Here is a 22,730-nt window from a genome sequence, read left to right as displayed (position 1 = left end):
ATCACAAAGAATTTTCATCAAGTTCTGCTATTGTAACCTTACTTAATAAATATTCATTAGATGGTCGCTGAAGAAAAGTGCTTGCACGTTAGTACAGACATTTGTAGTAATTCAAATAATTGAAACAATTTGACATGAGATATCCATTTTTATGCTTTGATAGCTTAACTGCCTCGTGTCTCACCGGTGGATCATGGCAGGTTTGTTTCTGAGGCCTTGTGACCCATCAACTGGTAACAGCAACGCTCAAGTTTGTGGCCACATGTACTACTGGCGGGCCAACTTTTCTGCCATTTTATATAGGAATATAAATCTCTTCGACCTCCAAATCACTCTGCTAAAATTGGTCTCAAATTACAAATCATAAACTCTTGAAAATATGCAAACTTCTAAAATTTTGGAAATAATATTTGTTTTCTCATAAAATGGTGTCCAAAATATATAAATGCGTGCTGAGATGTTTCGGAAGACTCAAAGTATTATTCAAAAGTAAATCAAATTGTTGTGAAATGCCATGTTGCGTCCTACACCTAATAATCCTGCAGTTATTTTTTTAACTTATCTCATGAATTAAAAATGTATTTAGGTTTGAGATTTGGAATGATCTAATACAAATATATAATATATATATATATATATATATATATATATAGAAAGAAATATGATGAAAGTCACTAATCAGAACCCGAATTATACATGAAGTTGATAGCCTATACATGAATGTCTAGCATATGCACATATAATAGCATATACATGAACCAAATAATATAAACTTAAAAAAATAATAGTTACATATTTTCTGATAATGTGGTAAGTAATATTTACTCTTTGTATGGTCACGAATGAAGCATACTCGTACAATGCAATAACATTGTCACATACTGAACATAAAATATCGACGTTTTTGGAATGACTTTTATGCGTGTCGGATGTCAACGTGTTAGCGTATATATTTTTAACAACACACTTTATTGATCACATGCATTTTTTTGTTTTGTTTTGTTTTTCCGTAATAAGTAAATATTAAGAAGATTTTGTGATGGGCCTTCCGTAGAACTAGTTTTGAAAAATCATTTTTAAATTGACATTAAAAATTAACTGCCTGCCATAATGTAGCTATATCAGAAGAATCAGAAAACAATTCTGCATTATTTAATATTTTATAAAGCAGTTAGTTTTGTAAAAACATTACTTAACAAACTAATTCTTGTGACTGCAGGGAAAGAAAGGCAGATTTTTCTAAAAATATTATTCCAAATTAACTTGGTGAGTTAATGAGGTTAAATGCTTGTACCGTTTTCTCCCCACTTTCCCTGCCCATACCTCTTCTTTTGTCACCAAGGTTCGTAACCTAGGCAACTACCTCTTATTCCCTTTGGAACTCTGTAATCTATCTTAAAAACAAGCAGAAGTGGGTGGAGACACGAAAGGCAAAAAAAAATATTTCCAAGTTGTTAGTCACAAGAAGAACATGTTAAGTAATGAAGAAGAGCTAAAGTACATCTAAAAACAAGTTTTTCTTTTAAATTTAATTCACGGGAATTTACTAACGTTGCCAAATGCCTCCTTCTTCCTTCACTTATCATCGATTTTTATTTGCTTTTCAGGAGGAAGACGAGTAATAGAAGGTAAAAAAGTAAACAAAATGCTTAAGTGAAACTTTCTTCTTTTAATATCGGCTAATTGTATCAATGGAAACATGGGAAGATCGACAAAGTTCGAGAGAGCAACAAAACTAAAATAAAAGCAGAGGTAAGACAATGCTCTCTCGGGATCATCATTCTCAATTTTTACGGCCATCGGACTAAATGCTGTCGCTTATACAGAAGGCGTGGCTTGGGAAAATCTCTTTGACGAAGGCATTGTAACCAAATTTGGGCACACTTTAGAAATTTCTCATGCTTTAGATTCCTGCGGAATAAATATACTCCCGTTAAACAACAGCCCAGTTTTGGTACCTTCTGTTTTAATAAAAGAAAAAAATCATGATATATTATTTTGTGTGTGTGTGTGTTGATTTATATTTTACTCCCAAATTTTATTGATTTTCCTCTCCTATTTGTTTGTTTAGGGATAGAGAGAAACGCTCTTACTTTTTCTCATTTTAACATAAATTAGATTATCAAATTTATTTTCATTTATAAGTAAAGTTGTCCTGCTATCAACTAAATTTCAAGGGAAAGTTCACGGTTACAAGAAACAAAGATTAAGGTCTGAATTATTTCAATTCCGAGCATCAAAGTGGCCAGAGCACCCTTTAACGGGGCAAAGGCTTTTATAATCAAGCAATGGGACTGTACTGTGAAAGACACACTTATTGAAATTATAGCCAAACCACCAATCAAGGTATTTACCGAGTTTCTTGAATATAAAATTGCGAAGCGGTTTGTAGTATACGGTTGTTCTAACAAATGGAATCAGCCTGGTTGCAGAAAAAAAGAGCTTGGGGCTTCTTGCTGTACCCAAACTATCCCCCATTTAGATCCGCTGATCATTAGAACGAGGTTTTATACAGACACCCGTTTAAAGGCCTTAAACAATGAAGCATCTCTTCATCATCTTTGAGCATTAGGAGACAGAACACGGATAAAACACTTAAAAAGATGGAAAATCACTCCTTTGTAGGTACGGATGGTCGGGTAACTCTGTCATCTAACAGCTTCAGACTTACAAAGAAAGTTACGCCCATGTACTCATAGTAAAAGGGCACAGTGTATAAACTTCATAAGCTACTTGACTTTGCCCTTTATGGTGTTCTGCATCGACCTCTAGTCTCAGAATGTTTCAGAGGTGTTGTTACACACGGCTGGTGGTAGAATGGCAGAGTGTAAAGACTGCAAACAGTCCAATTATTCATCCAAGTTGAATATTTGTTTCATTCTTTAAGTGACAAATACATTCCAGCAGGTTACCGGGTTCATATACCACTATTCGTAAAAGCACTGATCCCATGGAACAGGGAGTTCTTATGTTCTATAATTGTTTCTACATTCTTCAAGTGACTGTTGGGGTTACTCTATTCCCATATTTCAATTCGTAAAAGCAGCTTGTTTCATGGAATAGGTAGTACTTGGTTTTGGAACAGGGAGTTCTTCAGGTGATTGTTGGGTGTTTACGGAATAATTCACATTTAATTTACCTCACACTTACTTACATTTGTGTCACGTAGATGTGATTTAAGTTTAAAGAATAAAATGAAACCTTATTTTAGGTAATATCGAAATGTAATTCCAATTTAATATATTAGTTATACATATATTCAATACCATGATTAAAATACCTAAAGCTAGGGCAGGTGGTATGACGAAGTTATCATAAATAATTCATCAGGTTTGGAATTCCTGTAATTTACAAAGTATTGACCACACATATCCTTGATACGCATATAACGGAGAACATTATCTCGAAGTTCAAACTTGCGGGTGGGACACATCATGTAGTAAAATCGAAATAATGAGAAATACATTTCCAAACCTTCCCATGAATTTTAAATCAAATTTAATCACTATCAAAGCAGTCCTAATAGTCAATCCAAAGTCACGAACGTTGATCATTCGAAAAACACTTACACCTAACCAAGATTTTTAACAATAAGCAATATTTTAAAGCAGCACTTTGCACTGGTAACAAAATTTACAATTTAAACACCTGTAGGCTCTCTACTGCAAATTTATTATATCTGATTTTCGATATCTGAAACCCAGTAGAAAGCACTTTCCGGAGATTCAAAATAACCACAAGCTCTCATACATAGTATTGAAGATATGTGCTCATACTAAGATGAAAGTATACAGTAAGTAGCGCTTTATATTTTAGAAAATTTTGCAAAATGTTTAGCCATTGTTATTGCGTAATGTAAGTTTCAGACAAATTAATCCGCCAAACAATTACAGAATTTTGTGACAGTATTGACAGTTTTGGAATGCTACCTGTCTGTATTATCCCTAGAGATCTACACGGCCCAATCGTTTCTGAAAAAACTATATAGATGGTTACGAAGGGTCTTATGTGTAGCTTGCAAAAACCAACAAAGGGCTTAACGAGAACTTGAAATTCTGTGATAAATCATTGATAAACTTTTGTAATGGGCACCGAGCCTTACACCATGCGTTTATGCATGCTGGCAGTATTTAAAGCCAAATTATTATATTAAGGGATAAGAAATTTTTAATCTCATGCGAAAAGCATTAAAAAATGAGGATTTTTCTGAATGTTTGATAGTCAATGAAGAAGCGACGTTGAATTTTAGTTGCAGTATCTTGAAATGGGGCCTAAAAATTGTCACGCTGCCACAGAAAAGAAACAGGATTCGGCAAAACTTCGTTTTCTGCATCACTTCACAAATAAAAGTGGATTGACCTTTCTTTTTTTTTTTTTTTTCGAGAATGCTATGATGGATGTATTGTGTGTCGCACTTGCAAATTCCTCAAATGAACTCTGAATCAGATAATTTCAATTTATAGCAAGATAGGGCTCTATTTCATTCATTGGTACATTCCAGTAAAGTGCTCAACATCGGGAAGAAGTCACAGCAGTGTTCTTACGGTCACCGCGGTCTTTCAATCTGAATGCCCCCAGTTTTTGTTTCATTTGAGCTTTGTTAAAGGCAATGTTTATATGGTCCCATTTCTAGCAATTTTCCAAAATATTTAAGACCGTATCATAGCTGCTTCGTTTATCATCAGCGGAAAAGTGCGATTTAGTATGCAAGCAGAACTGGAGTAGCAACTAAATGTGTGTTCAGAAAGAAGGGTAGCAAATACCGAAAATTTTAATGTTATGGCTAAATCTAGAAAGCGATTTTACTTCGTTTCCTGTAGTATTCCTTTTTAATTTAAAATGCTTATAAATACAGCGTTTCGAAGTCCTATGAATCATATATTTTTATTCTGCATTTCTTCTAGTTTGGGACATTTTATTGACTCCGACACTTTACAGAAATGAAAAGAAAACAATTCTCATTTTTTAAGGGTCTGAAATTAATGGCTAGATTTCTGCATACAGTTCCGTAGTACATTTACCGGATACAAATGAGTTAAGAATAAATAGATTATGATCTTTAACAGCTCTATTTTTTACGCAGCTTTCATATTTAGGATACAAATGCTTTATAAGTGCAATTTCATAGTGAATATTTCTCTAAGATGTATGCCACATGCGGATCCAAAATTAAATTCAGACTAAAAAAACAACTTTAATCATATTTCTGAAATGAAACAAATGCAGAAAGAATGCAAATACAGGTATGAAATCCAAAATAAGAATTAATAAGATCGCATTAATAAACAATTAGCTAATAAAGAAGTAATGAATGAATTAGCACAAAGAAAAATTTTTAATACTGATGTTGTTGTCATATCTCTTTTGTCTGACATGTTTAGAACAAACCTACGAACAGTACCGTGGCAAAGGAGGACGATTTTACACCTGTCTTTTGGCATGAGCCTCGAGCACCATACAGGTGACAACACGTCTTTTGCTCAGTTCCGCTCCAATTTCGAGAGACAGCGCCCCGAGGAGGCGGGTCTAAGCATTTCCTACCCTTCTTCCCATACCACCAGGCCGCACGGAAGAACTTTCGGATCTACATATAGTTAGAGTGCTCCCATGACTAAAAGGCACTATATAACATCCATGCCTTCTCCGGAATTCGAACCGGGAAATAGTCAGAATAACTAACTATTATCCCGCTAGGTGGCGTTTACTACTGATTCTTTAGATTTCAACCCATTTCATTAACGTATTGTGCTCAAATTTCATTAACGTATTGTGCAAATAAAAATCTAAAAATCCTTTTTTAGGTATAATAATCCACGGATTAAATTCTATGATTAAAAATATCTATCTTCTTTTCAGTGTTGATGAAGATTTCAAGTCACAGTTTTCCTTGCTTATTCACGTATATGAATAAGAACATTGATATGATCAAGAACTAATTGATACTGTAAGCTAAGTTATTTCATGCAAAAATTATACAATGAAACCACATGTGAATCTGGTTGAGTATACTGTGCCTTAACTCTTTATTACTACACCAAGTTGTCCAGTCAAGCCTTATGCCAAGACGTACAGTCAAAATAAGGCCACTCCCGAAATTTTATTTGAGATCTATAAAATTTCCTTTCCCATTCCCAATACTCCAATAAGTAAATCTGAGGCTTTATCATGGCATAATCTTTGGTACTTGAAAGAGAACTCAGCCTTAATTCTTCGGGAAACTGAGAAAAAAATCCTGTGTATCCTATGCCCGACATTTTGTTCAGCAGCCTAGATGAGAGACGGGAATAATCAATCATAATATCAGCTGTTTTACTGAGGCATCAATTTATATCAAACAAGGTGCAGTACAAAAAGCAGTACAAAACAAACCATTCTCTGACACCTATTTAAAAGAAAAAAGGAGCACTTTAGACAAACGATTCACTGGGTCATCTTCCATTGAAGGTCGTTTTCGCAACGAAAAGATTCGGACAATTTAATGACTATGAGTAAACTTCAAAACAACATTTTCATTCCAGATAAATGTATGCTATGAATGTCTGATTCTTAAGCCAGTTGTGAATAATTTTATGTTATTACATTATGCATCATTTTCTGGAGCATTTGGTCGACTTAACCCCTTGCCTGCGGAATATATTTAAGAAAAACGTGCAAAAAATGGAAATTTTTTTCCCTTAATTTTGTTCGTTACTATCATTAAAATGTTAGAAACATATTAAAAAAATGTTAAACGAAATAACTACTATATACAATATTTTCACATATATGGGAAATGTTAATAAATTATAGTAATGTTTGGTAAAATTACAGCAAAATAAATCAGATGACATAATGTTCAAGATACATATAATAAACTAATACAACAATATTATTATTTATATGAACTATCATGAATTCCATGTCCCTCAGATTCTCTTTGAATTTCACAAATCCTTCACAGTATGATATATACGAAACATGGCACAGCACACAAGCCTAAATCACAGTCTTTGCAACAAACTCTAGTCTGGCATCGTATCCTGTCTTCCGTTCCATTAGTTTTACGACAACAAAGGAAGCATTGTTTGGTGGGAGTAGTCTTTTTCTCCGTTGGTGAAATGTGTTCAGGAATGTGTCGCAAAAAGTTCACATTACATTAGAACGCTTTGGTCCTGCGGCTGAATGTATGACTTATTATCTTCAATGATTTGTTCCACGATTGAGATTTTGTAGTCCATATTACATTTTCCTCCGTCTGATGAGTGATAAATAATAATTCCTCTGTCTGATGACTGATTCTTTATAAATAATAAAGGAATTCCAAAGTGTTTGATCCAGAAGATGGGAATAAGTATCTTTATGCGGTATTTCTTTCCACGTTTTCCGACAACGGGATAATCTGTAAGGCATTGATCAAGTTTATTAACACCTCTCACAGTGTGGTTATAGCCAGCAACTGCTTTAGGTTATATGGTATTTCTCCTGCCTTCTTACCATGCATTCGTAGTTTAGTGGTCAGCACGCTTGACGCGTATTCGAGAAGTCCGTGGTTCAAGTCCCGGCGAGGGCATTGCTAATTTTTTTACGTCTCCTGCTTCGAAATAATTTAATGTCTCTATAAGGTTTCAGTTTCTTTTGCTTCTCCCAATCTTCTGTCTCAATTTTTTCTGCAGTATGAACCGAAGAAAGCAGGCAAATTTCTTTCTTGTCTTGTCATTTCAGGACTTTTTTACTTTCCCACGCTGGAAAGCCAGAACGTCACTCCATTCTTTCTTTCTTTTCTCTTCTTTTTAATCCAAAGGGGCTTCGTCGCTGAAGGACTATTGTTTCCGTTTTGCGTTGGTTCACTATAAATGTAGGTTTCATGTTTCAAACTGTAGCCACCAAATGTTAAAGCCCTGTGTTATATTTAAAGAAATTAAATAATGAAGAATCTGCATATATGTATGTATATTTCTTGTATTGTGATAAAATAACGGCACATAGAGCTATTGAATTTTGAATGACGTAATCCTACTGCGAATATGGGGATGTAGAAGCCCAAATTTGAAATTTGGAATTTGTTTTATTATCGATTTCATGTTTTGTAAAGCTTTAACGAAATTTTTATTAACAAACTCAAGGATTTCAAAGCAAGCAATGGCAACGTTGTACAGAAAAAACATTTTTATCCCCAGCGCGTGAGACTGCGTATCGGAAATTCTAAAGATATGCTCAATTTGAAACTATTTTGCGATATTGCTCTTGAACTGAATTTACGAAGAATGTGATATTTAATAAATAAAGGTAACAGACAAAATATTAAAAAAGCGCCCCTTTAGACGTAGTTTAAAACCTGAAAAATTTCAGTTTTTTTTTTTTTTTTTTTTTTTTTTTTTTTTAATCGAGTGGTAAGTTTTTTCTGATTGCTCGTATATTTTTAAATTTCCGGCCCGTATATTGGTTAAATGCTAAATTACATATACTTCAAGAGCAGTACGAATTGCGTTTGAGCCTGACGGAATTGAAACACCGAATTTTAGGCCGGGCATTCCTAAATTGGCGCATTTGCGTTGCCCGAATTGAGTTCGGGCGTCACAGGCAAGGGATATATATTATATTTAGGTGGTCTTAAGTCCTAGAATAGTACTTTCGATCTATAAATTCTGTGAGCGAATTAACTAATATACAGGTTATCTCAAATAAAAATATACCCCGATAAAATTTCAGTACAACATTGCTTTTGTTAGTGTATATTAGACGTGAATGTAACACACTGCGTTGTTGCACATCTGACATTAGAACAAAAACATAATGTTACTAAATATATCAATATCAATCAGATAAGCATGGTTTTCGATAGATCACTTTTATTCGGGGACACACTGTGTAAAAGTGCTTCATATGTAGATTATTTATGCACGTAAAACTAGTTTTGTAATTTTTAATTCAACCGCTTGCAGTGTCACGCTAAGAAAATATAAACTACATGAATAAATTCTCCCCCTTTAAAAGTTACAAAACAGAAAAAACAAAGCCTTTTTTATAAAATCATAAAATTTTAAAGGAAAATTTAGTAATCTTTCGAAATTTCGATGCCCTTTTAATAATTTTAAACTAAACGTATTTATTTAATACATTTATTTGCAATCTAACCTTTAACTGGAAATAAAATATTTTACTAGACCTGAATTCAATATATGTAAGAAGAATCCATGCTGCGCTAAAGCTAATATTTTGATTTAAATTATTTAATATGAAAATTTGAAGAAAGTAGTAAAAATGTAGACATCAAAATTCTTCCTTACTTTATTTTCGTATGTTTCTGGAATAATTATATATAAGTCATTATATTCAGCAAAAAGTTAAGTCATTTACTTACCTTGCATACTTGCATTTAAGGAAGATGTTACATTTCGTGTATTCCGACTTTTACGCTGAAATATTTTCGAATCAAGTTTCTTTTCGGTCTGCTTATGTTTCAAAAATATAGTAACTTCTTCAAGAGCAGTAACTGTAAAGAAAATCATAACTAGTTAGTTAAAGTCTTGCAAAACAGTTTAACTCTTAAAAATACAGGAAAACATATTAAACGTTTGTTGTGAAATGTTTATTAAAGTGCACTGTATTTGATTAAAATATTGAAGTTAATAAATCAATAAAACTTCACATTTCAAATGAATTTTTAGAATCATTTAAGTTTTTTGAGCCGCCCAAATGGTAAAGTGGTTAGGGAAGCCTACTGCAATTCCGAAGGGCCCGAGTTTGAATCCCGGAGAATGTATGGATGTTTGTAAATATTAAGTCGGTTTGGAAAGAGGGTCGGTTTTAACGCCTAGCAAGCAGCAAACCATATGTAAATATATAATAAATATAAAGTGTCTATGTGGCATGGGGGCGTCTTAAATATGCGGCGAGCCGGACGTCCTCTCGAAAGGTTGGTGGGAGGGGAAGTGGAAGACCCTCGGACCCATACCCCCCGGTGTGCTCTTCTTCAAAAATGACGGCGGAAATGAGCGAAGTTGTACCGTCACTTGAATGGTGCTCAAGACTTTGCTAACTACAGGCGCAATATTGTTCTCCTTGCCCCGATGAATCCCGTGGGCTTATTTTCATGTCACTGTCAGGCAAGTGAGCCGTCGCAACACAGGTTTTTCGAAGCCGAAACGTAAACATTAACTATATCCTAGGCGGGATTTGAGCCTCGGCTCTTCTTTTATTAGCTGGACAAGTTGTCAGTAAACGTCTACCCATGTGCTCTCATGGTGTGACTGACATCACGAAAGCAAATGGACAGAATGAGATAATTTCCTATTTTATCCCCATCTGAAAGGCGAATGGAGAGACCACAAGACCGGTCAGTTTAATGCAGATAGCAGTGCATTATTTTTTCAATAAAGCTCTATTTTTCGGAGCATTTACCCTCTTGCTTTTCTATAATGAATTTGACTACATGAGATTCTATTTCTTCAATAATATAAAGTTATTGCCCGAAAGTCCACCACTTGAAATTATAACATGACTCAAAGCCGAAATGGCTACGCTGCTGTCATTTCTAACGCAAATAACAAGGTGTCCAAGCATAAATGTGGTTTGTTAAATAATGCATTTCCTTCACTCTTTCCGTGTGACTCATTTACTTACAGATGACATAAATTGATATTATTCAGTTTCCTGAAAGAAAGCTTGCTTCAGATAAATCAGAACGTAACGGTTGGTTGGACAAATGGCATGTCAGACATCTGCACGTGTTTCTTGTTACCTCATCTTAACGTTAAAGGCAATAGACGCATTAAAATCGTGGAAATTGATAAAAATTTTTTGCAAAAAAAAAAAAAAAAAAGAAAAAGAAAAAGAAAAAAGAAAATAGCAAAGACCGTGTTCTTCCACAACAGAATTTTATAGGATTTAGTTGTGAAATTAGAGAATGTTTTCCTGATACTACTCCCGATTGTTCCGTTTCATCTGGTATCAAGAGAAAGGAGTGGGGAAAGAAATAATAAAATAATGGACTAATATGGCTCCAAAAGTGCTAAATTAAACAGAACAATATCGAATTACTATCCATTACCTTTTATTTCAATCGGTGCTGCCGGAAATATGAAAGATCAATTTCCCCTTCGTTGGGATTCAAATCACGTATCTTCCTATTCCTAATTGGACGTATTATCATTTGCACAATGAAATGCAATAATTCCTTGTAAATTTTGTCTTATAGCTTTATTCGTCTAAATACAAACGATGAATGATATCATAAATGAAGAATATAAGAAAGAATGCCTGAATGATATACGAAAATCCTACAATAAAATTGTGAGGGAATAATGAATGAACCAGTTTGTCAATCAATTACAGTCTTCTTCTAAAGCATCAATAAAAAAAAATCTGATGTAATGAGAAACCACTTTTTCTTATGACAATCTCTGCAGATAATAAAAGAAAGAGTCTTTCATTCGTGCTTGCGCGTAAGACCCAGATCTACGAAAATTGGTATATAGGTGCATCTAGATAAGAGCCAGTGCACCTTCGAAGCGATTTTTAGTCCAAGCGGATTTAAGTGACGAAGGACTCTTACTTTCGTTTTGGCCTTTTGCGTCGGACTCCTATAAATGTCGGTTCACTTTTCAAACTGTTGCCACAAAATGTCCTGAATTATATTTGAACAAATTAAATAATGAAAAATCTGCATATTTCTCGCATTGTGATAAAACAACGGTATCTACAGCCATCGAATTTTGAATGACGTAATCCTGCTGCGAATATGTGCATCTGAAATCCCAAATTTGAAATTTGGAATTCGTTTTATTATCGATTTCATATTTTGTAAAACTTTAATGAATTTTTGAGTAACAAACTCAAAGATTTAAAAGCGAGTAATGGCAATACGCGGGAAGGGGAAAACCTTTTTATCTCCAGCGCGTTTAACTGTGTATTGAAAATTCTAAAGATATGCTCATTTTAAAATTATTTTGCAACATTGCTATTGAACTAAATTTTATGGTTTAGTTAAGTGCAAAGCACATTATATTTAATAACTAAAGGTAACGCACAAAACGTTAAAAAACGCTCCTTTGGACGTAATTTAAAATCTGAAACATTTCAGATATTTTTTCCTTCAAAATTCTAATCAAATTGCATTTTACTTTATCTTTTCGATTTTTATCGCATCATTTTGAATAGTTTCATTTTTTTAGAAATGTGATTTCGGCAACAGTTTTTCATTCAACTGTATACTGAACCGGTGACTGTTGAAAATCAACACAAAAATTCAATGGGAAATATGATTTGATAATTTCGAATCGCAATCTGACATTTTTGAGCGTTTACCATAAAAATTTCAAAAAGAAAGTATTAATTTTTTTTAAATACACATTTAATTCATAATATTAAAAACTAATTGGCAAACTGATCTTGGTATGCAGATTTTAGCTTAACACCTAAAATAATTTAAAGCTTAGAAGTTGCAATAAACACCTTAATTTAAGAACTAGTCACCCAGAAATTATTGATACAAAACATCTATAATTAAATCTTACTTGTAAAATAAACTCTTCAAAATTACCATAAACGAACACTACACAGGGATTTATGCATTTATTTAATAAAGAAAAATGTTATTTTTCAAGGTGTAGTATCCATTTATTTTACTGGGATGTTTACAAATGAAATTCTAAAATTTCATTTGTAAACATTTGTAAACACGAAATTCTAAAATTAAAAATAATAAAAACTTCTTTTTATTATTTTTAATTTTAGAATTCAAGAGAGCTTTCAAAAGAATACACATAGAAAAAAATTAGCCAACCGCTATTATTTCAATGCACGTGAGTAAGTAGAAAACCGTTAATGACTGATGAGCCACGTGGACATTCAAAAAAAAAATTCTTTTTTTTTTTTTTTTTTTTTTTGGTTGCAAAACAATAAAGAAAAAACTACGTTATATTGTCATCTCCTGATAACAGATTAGCAATTATCTAACATGAAATAAAAATTTGCGGATAACGTTCAAAGCTTCCAATGCATGTTTCAAACTAACTAGTAAGTTCACAGAAATTTGGGATTAAGAAAAGGCAGTATAAAATCATTTCCCAAACAAGAATGTTTATACATAAGCATGCCGAAGAAGAAAGATGTCATGTAATTCAACCAGTCATAGAGAGAAAAACTTTGCTAGCTTTCAAGTCAAAAAGCCTTCAAGCCTGAATATACTTTAAAAAGAACAATAATACAATAAATATCAGAATGCGGTTAAAGTTCTATAAGAATCTAGCAAAATGGCTAGTCTACTCAAATAAACGGCTTCTGAGGTATTTATTCCATACATAGGAGCTTTATGTCATTTCTTAGGAAAAACAAGATTCATAAATTGTCTCTGAGCACGTAAATATTGACGTTTCAATCACGTTTTGAGTCTGTTAAGAACGTCAAAGGACTCCATTCAACATTATTCCAAGCTGGTCGAGTCAAACACTGTTTGTAATGGCAGCTGTTGCTAGTCAGTGGGAAATTGAAGAACACTTTCTTTTTCACAAATCATATGGCATATCCAACATATCCAAGTGAATGCTTTGCTTATAAATGAAACTATAGGCCGCAAAACACGTAAGTAGCATGGTCATTGTTATTGTAGATTCTTCAGATAGTAAGGTTCCTCCATCTCCTTAGGTCTTCCCATTGCAAATATACCCATAGTTTCCCATCTACAACTACTTGCAACCTCAATGCTGGATTCCAAAATGCTTATATCGCCAATTATTATCCAGGTTAATGCTTAGAGATATGGTGGCACAACCAACCAGCCTTTTCAACCTAATGAAAAGGTCCCATCAGCTTCACTCAGTTGCTCATGCTTGACTCTGAATTCAAGGTATCCTTACAAACTACAGATTCGACATTTAAAACAATTAAAATTAATTAATAAATTATTAATTTTTCATTATTTAAAACACGTCTTTATTTTTGCTTCACTTTATTTAAACTTGCTTTCTCGTATTATTCTAACTTAATTAACCGATTTCCCAAGGCAAGTTGAAAATGATATCAAAACCTGCAAATTTTAAAATTAAATACCTGGACTAATTTCGTCATTTAAAATCTGGAAGTATATAACTATAACAAAGGATTGCAAAAATAAAAGCCAGGTAAGGGGTATATGTATATATATACATACTCACATTATATATATACGAGTATATATATATTATACGTTTCGTATTTATTTATTTATTATTATACTCATTTATTATAGGCATATATGTATTATTACACTCTTTGCATTGACTTGTATGTATTATATTATGCATATATATTATACTGTTGCGTGCGTACGGGTTCGTTACGAAATGAATGCACAAGTCCAATGAAAAATGAACAAAAATTTATTATTATCACAACAAATATGATTAAATATCCTCAAATAATCGTGCAGTATCACAATATATCACAGTAGTTATCTTCTAACTACTTAAACATTCAATAGAACTTAATTCAAAACATCTAAAGAAAGCTAATCCACGAATTCGCTACAATCAACAAGAGCAGTTTTCTAAACAACAACAAACTAAGCAACTAACTCGAACTGAAATCGAAATCGAGTCAATGGCTAGGCGGCAATTAGTAGCCAACCGCTACTTTAACCGTCTCTGTTGGTAAATTTCCCTAAGGCGTTGGTACTTAAGTTTTTATTAAGGCGATTTACGCCGCGCCAACTAGGCGAAACTTGTCAAATTTTGTGAAATGTAGGTGGAGTGGACGGAGATGATTGGCAGGAGCCTGTCACGTGGGTGGTGACCCACCTAAGTTCAGACTCCGAGCAAAGCAGCTTAAGCGTGCAATGAGAAATATTGGATATATTAATAATTATCAAGTTTTGAAACAGGTTATCCAGATTGGAATAATTAAACTAATATCGCGATCTAAATGAAGACAAATGGCACAACTAAGTGCAACAGATTAGCTAAACAAAATATTCAAATTCATCCTTGCTCTAAAACACAGATTGGACAGTGGTAGTCACGTGGGGGTCACCCTCCCGTGAACTGTCCACAGCCAATGCATCTTGAAATAGTAGATATCACAATTCAGTGAAGTCTTGGTCTGAGAAATTAAACACTAAAGTTCTTGTACAACACTGAGGCACATGAGTTACTGAAACTATACACTATGTACATATAGGGACGGCGGTATTTGAGCGAAGTAGCAAATGGTGAAAAACATTTTACACTAGCAATAAATAATCAGAGCTTTGAAGATCCAGGTACACGGATCATGTCCATAAGTCCACAATATTACAAAGTCTCTGATATAACAATAAGAAGATTACGAAAATGACAAATATAAGATCAGTGCTTTGAAGATCCAGGTACACGGATCATGTCCATAAGTCCACAATATTACAAAGTCTCTGATATAACAATAAGAAGATTACGAAAATGACAAATATTAGGTCAGTGCTTTGAAGATCCAGGTACACGGATCATGTCCATAAGTCTATAAAGTTTCAAAGACACTGGTAAAATGACACAATGAAGATAAAATAAAGATAATAGTACTATGTACAATATATACACATTTCACCATTTACTGTTATGGAAGATGCCTCTTGGGCGTTTTGCTGCAATTTCTATAGTAGGATCATAATTTATCAGATCACGGATATGTTCGTATTGAGAAAGTTCTATTTTAGCATAGAAATTGTGGCTCGTGGTGAGAATTTGATCAGCTATGGGTCTTATTTTTAGTTCTTTATGTATCTGCAGGTTACGTACGAACCATGGGGAGTCAACAATTTGTCTGAGTATTTTGTTCTGAAAGACTTGTAGTTTATGTCTATAAGTCTTGTACACAGTGGCCCAGATAGGCACTGCATAAAGTAGGGTGGGTCTTATTAAGCTGGTATAGATCTTCTTCTTGAGACTGATATTTAATTTAGCATTTCTTCTTATTAAAAGGTAAAGAGACATTTTAGCAGCGGTGGCTTTGCGCAAGGCATACTCCGTGTGTTCTTTGAATAACAGCTGTGAGTCAAAGACCACTCCTAGATACTTGGTACTTGAAACAATTGCTAGGGATTGATCATTAATTTTTATATTTACATTCACAGGAGTGAACTTCCGATGACGTCTGAAAAGGAGAATTTGGCTCTTTGACGGATTTACTTTTAATTTCCATGAGTCATAATAGTGTGCTATGATATTTACTGCGCTTTCAAGTTTATCTACAGCGAGCTGAGGTTTTAGCGACTTGGTTAAAATTGCTGTGTCGTCGGCATATTTCACTACTTTTGCATTCAAAGGAACCGGCATATCGTTCGTGTAGATATTAAACAGAAGCGGTCCCAGAACGCTTCCTTGAGCCACTCCGCTTTTAATTCTTTTTCTTGAAGAGAGAGAGTCATTAATTTTTACCTGAAAGGTCCTGTTTTTAAGATAGCTTTTCATGAGCTTAACAAAACTGATGGGCAGATGAACAAGGTGCAGCTTGTAGAGGAGACCCTCATGCCACACCTTGTCAAATGCTTTTTCTAGATCTAGAAAGCAGCTGGCGATTGTGTTCTTTTTTGCGAAGGAGTCTGCAATAAATTCTGTAACGTTCAGCAGTTGGTGCACGGTACTATGACCGGCTCTAAAACCAAACTGCTCTTTACATATAATTATCTTATCCTCTAGATGTTGAGTTAATCTCTTTTGGAGCACACGCTCAAATACCTTTCCCAAACTGGGGAGAAGGCTGATCGGACGGTAGGAGTTTAAGTCCTTTGGGTTTTCCCCGGCTTGACAAACGTAATTATCTGCACGTGCTTCCACTGTTGCGGAAAGTAATTGAGCCTCCTACAAGCATTGACTATGTTTGTAATGAGGACTATGTAGGTTCTTGGGAGAGCTTTGAGAACCGTATTGGTGATGCTATCGTAGCCGGGAGCTTTCCTGGACTTCAAGTTGCTAATTATATTACTTATTTCTGTTGGATAAGTTGGGTTGAAGTGATTATTACAATTTCTGTCAGCTAGGTGGTTAATGAAATTATCGACTTCTTGATCTGTCTCATCATTATTAGAGGCATGATTGGTGAAAGTCTTTTCTAGATGCTGCGCAAGGGCTTCAGCCATGTCATGTTCAGAATAAGCAATTCCACTACTGGTGTGGAGAGGACCAATATTTCTGTTATTATTATTCCTTAAGGAATTTCCAATACGCCAGACTGTATTTGGAGAGAAATCCATGGAGTCTAAGAAATGGTCCCAACAATTTGATCTGTACTCTAGAAGGAGGGTCTTGATGTTCCTAATTTCTCTGTTCAGATTTCTTTTAACAGTGGGATCGCCTGTTCTTCGCCATATTTTTGCTGTGCGGTTTTTGTCTTTTATTTTCTCAATGATGTGGTCGGGGAGCTTGTCTTTCTTATAATCTTTGAATTTGGTGGAATCATCAAGGGCTTTCTTAATTTTACTATTGATCTTTGTGATATTGTACTCAATGTCTACAATATCAGCAAGAGCCGGGTGTGCAGGTAATTGTTCCAGAGAATTATTGAATTTCTGCCAGTTTATAATTTTCTTTAAAGGCAAGGTCTTCTCAAAGCCATGGTAAGTAAATTTAACAGGGAGATGGTCAGAGGTTAATTGATTAATCACCTGTAGGAAAGGGATTTGCTGGATATTTTTTGTAATAACAATGTCGAGAACATCCGAGCTGCCTGTATGATGATACCTGGTAGGTTCCGTTGGTCCAAAAATTCTAAGGTCATTCGTAAGAACATAGCTATAAAGTTTGTTGCCATTTGTGTTATTTCTTTGAGAATTCCAGCTATGATGTTTAGAATTCAGGTCCCCTGCTATAATAACAGGGTGAGTGATATTGTTAAAAATTTGCAAGTCATTGTTGGTGAGAATGTTTCTGGGGGGATTATAAGCCGAGATGATGACAATCAGCTCATTTGTGCGCGAATGCACAACGATCGCAGTGGTTTCAATGCTGCTGCTATTGGGAATATTAAACTCGTTGGCGTGCAGATGCCTTTTAATTAATATCATAGTACCGCCACCCCTGATATGGTCTCTGTCCGTCCTGAATGCGTTGTAACCATTGATCTTGAACTTATCATTAGGTCTGAGCCAAGTTTCATTCACTAGAAACACATCAATATTATGGTGATTAAGGAAGTTTGCAACTTCAACGTTCTTGTGGCGAATACCGTTGGCGTTAAAAATGCGAGGTTTAAACTGCTGGGGGCAGTGAGGTGAGTTCTTGAATTACAGTTAATGTGGTTAAAATTCATAATTGATGCTTGATAAAAGTTCAAAGGCTTCTCAGCCGACTTGGATTTTTTCCAATATTGATTTAGATTTTAAGAACCGCTCGAAGAGATTTTTTCCTTGCAGGAATAATTTCTTCAGCCAAATTATGAAATCGGAAACGGAGCCTAAGTTCTCACTTTCGACAGCTGCGTCCTGATTGGTGGATGAAGCATTCTGCTCATTAACATTTTCACTGCTATTTTGGGTTATGTTTCTTCTTGGCAGAGGTGGGAAATTTTCTAAGTTGATATCAGGGGGACTATTTTTTGAAGTTTCTCGCTTCTTTTTGGAATTCTTTTTCTGCAATTTTTCTTTTCAAGTTATCCGGATGCATTTCGCAACCACGGTACGAACTAATGTGGGGGCCTCCGCAGAGGCAACATTTGCCGGGTAAGTTTCTGTCTTTTGTGCATGTAGTAGTAATATGTTTTTGCCAGCATTTTAAACACCTGGGCTTGTGCTTACAGTGAGCACGACTGTGGCCATACCTCTGACAGTGGTGACACTGTTTGTGTCCTGGAGTGGGTCTGAAGGGAGTAATTTTAACAGCCAAATCTAGAATATGCGTTATGTTGTATATTTTCTTGCCTTCTATGCTGCGTTTGACTTCAACCATGAAAGTGGGTAGTTTGACAATTTCATTGTCTATTTTCTTGGTAACTTGTCTTACTGTTTAAACCGGGATGTTATTATCTATTAGTTCTTCCATAATGTCCTCGGGTTTGGTGTGAACAGATAATTTTTTTATTACAACTCTTAATGATAATCGGCGGAATTCTGTTAGCCTTTTTGTTGGGCGTAATGAAATCACCTTCATTATTAGTACTGTCTTCTTGTGAGTTTAGCGAACTAACATTTGTAGTGTCCATTTTATCATCTATTTTTAGTGAAGCGTATTTATTTTTGGTTGACGTCATTGAAGCGTTGCTGCTTTCACTAAGTGTGCGTTTGTGGTATTTTTTGGGTGTAATCCATTTTTCATTATAATTATTTATTTTGCTTATTTCCTGAATAACATTTGAAACTGGTTTGGGTTGCTTTGTAGTTTGATTAGATGTCGAATCATTGCTAGTATTAACTAACGGGATGCTACCGCAGATATTTTGCATTGAATCTCCTGCAGTTTGTTTACTCGCTACACACTTCTCAAGCTCTGCATAGGTTTTTTGGAGCCATTGCTCCATTTCTGGGGTGATTTTCCGTAAGCCATTTCTAAGCGTGTTAAACGCTAAGTTAAATTCAGACATAATCTGCCTACAATCCTCAATCGTGCCATGTTTAAGAATATTCTCAACAATATCGCGCTTATTAAGGATTGCTAAATCATTTATCTTATCCATATTTATTAAGTCAAGCTACCCTATCGATGTACAAGACAATGCCCATAATGAAAGCGTAGAAATAAAAAATATACTCACGAACTTTTCCAGATGAGCTACTCCAAGTACACCTCTCGAAAGAGAGCAACGAAAAACACTTACTATTTATAAATAAATTTCCTTCACTTCCTAAATTTTAGAATCACACTTGTAGAGTAAAATAATAATACGAACTCAAACAACTTTCGTATCGAACTTCTCCTGCACTACGTACTACTGTGTAACTCGAACTGAGATGTTTTCCTCCTTTTATAAGATTTTAAAATCACGCGCTAGAATTTTCTAGTACTTTCTCGAAATCAAAAAGAGATATTTATTTATTTAATGCACGCGCTCTTGTATTTTCAATTTTCCGGCTTAGCTTTCTTTTCATATTCGTCATGCGCTGCACTGCGCGAGAAATAAAACCATTTAATTTATAATTGAACTAACATTAGCTTTTTAAATACCAAATTAGTAACAATACGTTTTGCACTGCCAACTGCAATAAGAAAGTGAGGTGCATAGTGCGTCCCATATACAAAATTTCAAAGTTCTACGGCTAATCGTTTTTGAGTTATGTGAGAGATGCATATGTACGTGACAGATGTAAGACAGATGATGTCATGGAAAAAAAACGTCTGAATGAGTTCGGGAACGATCAAAATGGATATTTCTACTGAAGTTGGATACCCGAAATTGTTTGCGAGTACCACACTTTCTTTTTATCCGCACAAGGAAGTAAAAATGATCCTATTACACTAAAATTGGTACACAAAGAGTTTAAGGAAAACCTACTTTTATGATTGCTTCTTAATTTAGAAAGATAGAAGACTTAAATTTTCAATATAGTATTTCATTTTATGCAATAATAAAATTTACGCATTACTAAGAGTTAAACTTGAATTCTAATTAGATCAATTATTATAATTAGATTAGGTATAGCTTTCAAATTATTTCAATAAATAAACTTCGAAGCTTACCTTTAGGACAGGGTGCACGGTAGGCTACTGATATAGTTCGTTGATATCGGCAACTAAATAATTTCATCTGGCATTCTGAACCATAGGTGGTTCCATCTGATCCACAAACTAAATCTTTATTGTCCTCGGGAGAGCAGTTGAATTCGCAGACACACTGGGCTTGATCGTCTTGTGTTTCTCTACATTGGGCACCGTAAAAACACATCAAGTCTTCGCAAGAACCGCTCACAGGTTGGGCGATCGATTCTATGAAAGTAATATTTTATTATAAATGTAAATACGTTTTATGGATAAATAATGAAGATTAAACGTATAAGGAAAAGAAAAATATAGTACAGTTGGAGAAAATATGTTTTAATGTCTATATGTGATTTCAGATCCTTAAAAATTTAAAAAATAAGTTTGAATTTAGAATTGAATTACTTTTTTAAATAATAGTGTTCTTTATGTGTACCTATTCCTTTAACTGCCTAGTTTCATTCTATGTAATGACTTATTCTAGTACGTTAACATTTTGACATGTGACACAAAATTAGAAGGAATAAGACATATCTCGTATAACTGACGTCCATTTAAATGAACCTAGTGTAATTACATGAAAGAAATAGCATAAATCCATCAACACTAGATAAAAAAGTAATAGTATGGAAAATCTGAACGCAATTGTTTATTGCTGTGTTATTTCCTTTTTTTATATATATTTTTTTCCATGATGTTCCCCAAATGACTGTTGGCCTATTCATGCTTCCAAGCAGCTGCGATTACTTTGAACATCTTTCAGTTCCCTAACTGCCTGCTGTCTTTCTATTAAAAACTTCAACGTTTAACTTGCAATATATTTTTCCCTTCTTCCTGCAAGTCTTCGTGGTGTGAATGGAAGCCTTCTCGACACGTCCAGGAGGTCCGAAGTTCGAATCCCGGCGACGGCGTTGCGTGTTTTTCATTCCTTCTAGGTACAAAAAAAAAACCTAGTGACTCTACAAAAGTGTCTTTACACTAAAATAATCATGAATAAAGAGATCTGGTTAACTGTTGTATTCATGCAGTATCACCACGTTTTGAAACACATTGACATTGTAAAAATATTTCTCATAGAATTACCTAATTTCCGTACTTTTCCGTTATGCACCTGCCACGCATTTGTATATGCACTTTCCTCTATGTACGTGCCATATATTTTTATGTGTATGTGAGCAGATAAATAGTTTGGTCTCCAGATGACGCTATGATTCTGTCTAGGCGTGTTTTTGGCTTGTCTTTCACAAGCGCCAAAAAGCGTGACGGAAGCAGAACGGAAAATTACCCATTTCTTATGGAGCATTCATAATAGTTAAACTGTAAGCATAGGCCACAGACAATTGAGGAACCGAAAGAATTCGTACCCGAATCGTGTTTAATTCAGAAGGCAATGATTAGACGAATGTCCCCAAACTACATGAGACAACAGAAGCTTATAGTTCGCGTTGACGAGCATTAGTCCAGTATTACATTTTATGTATGGTGATGAAAACAAATGGAAAATAATGTTTTGCATTAAGATAAAACAAAATTTATATATACGCTTTCATTTCTGTTTCATTTCGGGAAGAACTTTCTTTTGAACAATTTTACAGCTATCTCTCAGCCGAAATTATCTCTTCGCTTATTTCATTTTATTTGTTCATTTCTCCAAAACTATTCGATATGACAGATCAGTTTCATTATATATTAAGAGATTTATTATTGATTTTTAAATTTTAATAATTGATTAGTCATTGACTTACAAATTTCTACTCTGATCAACGCATCATAACTTCTCTAAATATTTGGGGGTCAATGCAAGTTGATTTCTTAGTACCATGTCAAAATACTCATGTTCAAGAGCACTAAAAATGCTTAATGTCAGGAATAATTTCAGTATTTTATTTTGACCGTTAAATTCATTTTGGTTTAGTGCATTTCAGTCATTTTAAAATAGCGCGGTGTTGCAATATCGTATCAATGAGTGTTTACAATACTTTTAACACTTTCAGTAAATGTACACCAAATGTTTTTTTCATCGTGTATTTTATCATGCTTTCTTGAAAAATATTTTTCTTTTTGTTTCGTTTTGATTTATCATAGTTTAATTCTTATTTTGCTAATTAGAATTTCTAC

General features: G+C 34.3%; 1 protein-coding gene across 1 annotated transcript in view; it reads right to left on the bottom strand.

Annotated features, from left to right (window-relative positions):
• LOC118200141 (agrin-like) overlaps positions 1-22,730 on the bottom strand; it is a 565,036-nt gene that overhangs the window by 145,335 nt on the left and 396,971 nt on the right. The window contains exons 16-17 of the mRNA XM_085810645.1: positions 20,595-20,840; positions 9,341-9,472 (exon numbers count right to left, since the gene is read on the bottom strand). Of these exons, the coding sequence (XP_085666771.1) occupies positions 9,341-9,472; positions 20,595-20,840 (378 nt within the window). The remainder of the gene's footprint in view (positions 1-9,340; positions 9,473-20,594; positions 20,841-22,730) is intronic.

Source organism: Stegodyphus dumicola, chromosome 2, assembly GCF_044657685.1.
Source record: "Stegodyphus dumicola isolate Sdum_Otavi_A_Nest chromosome 2, ASM4465768v1".
NCBI classification, from domain to species: domain Eukaryota; kingdom Metazoa; phylum Arthropoda; class Arachnida; order Araneae; family Eresidae; genus Stegodyphus; species Stegodyphus dumicola.
This window is presented reverse-complemented; position numbering and strand designations above follow the sequence as displayed.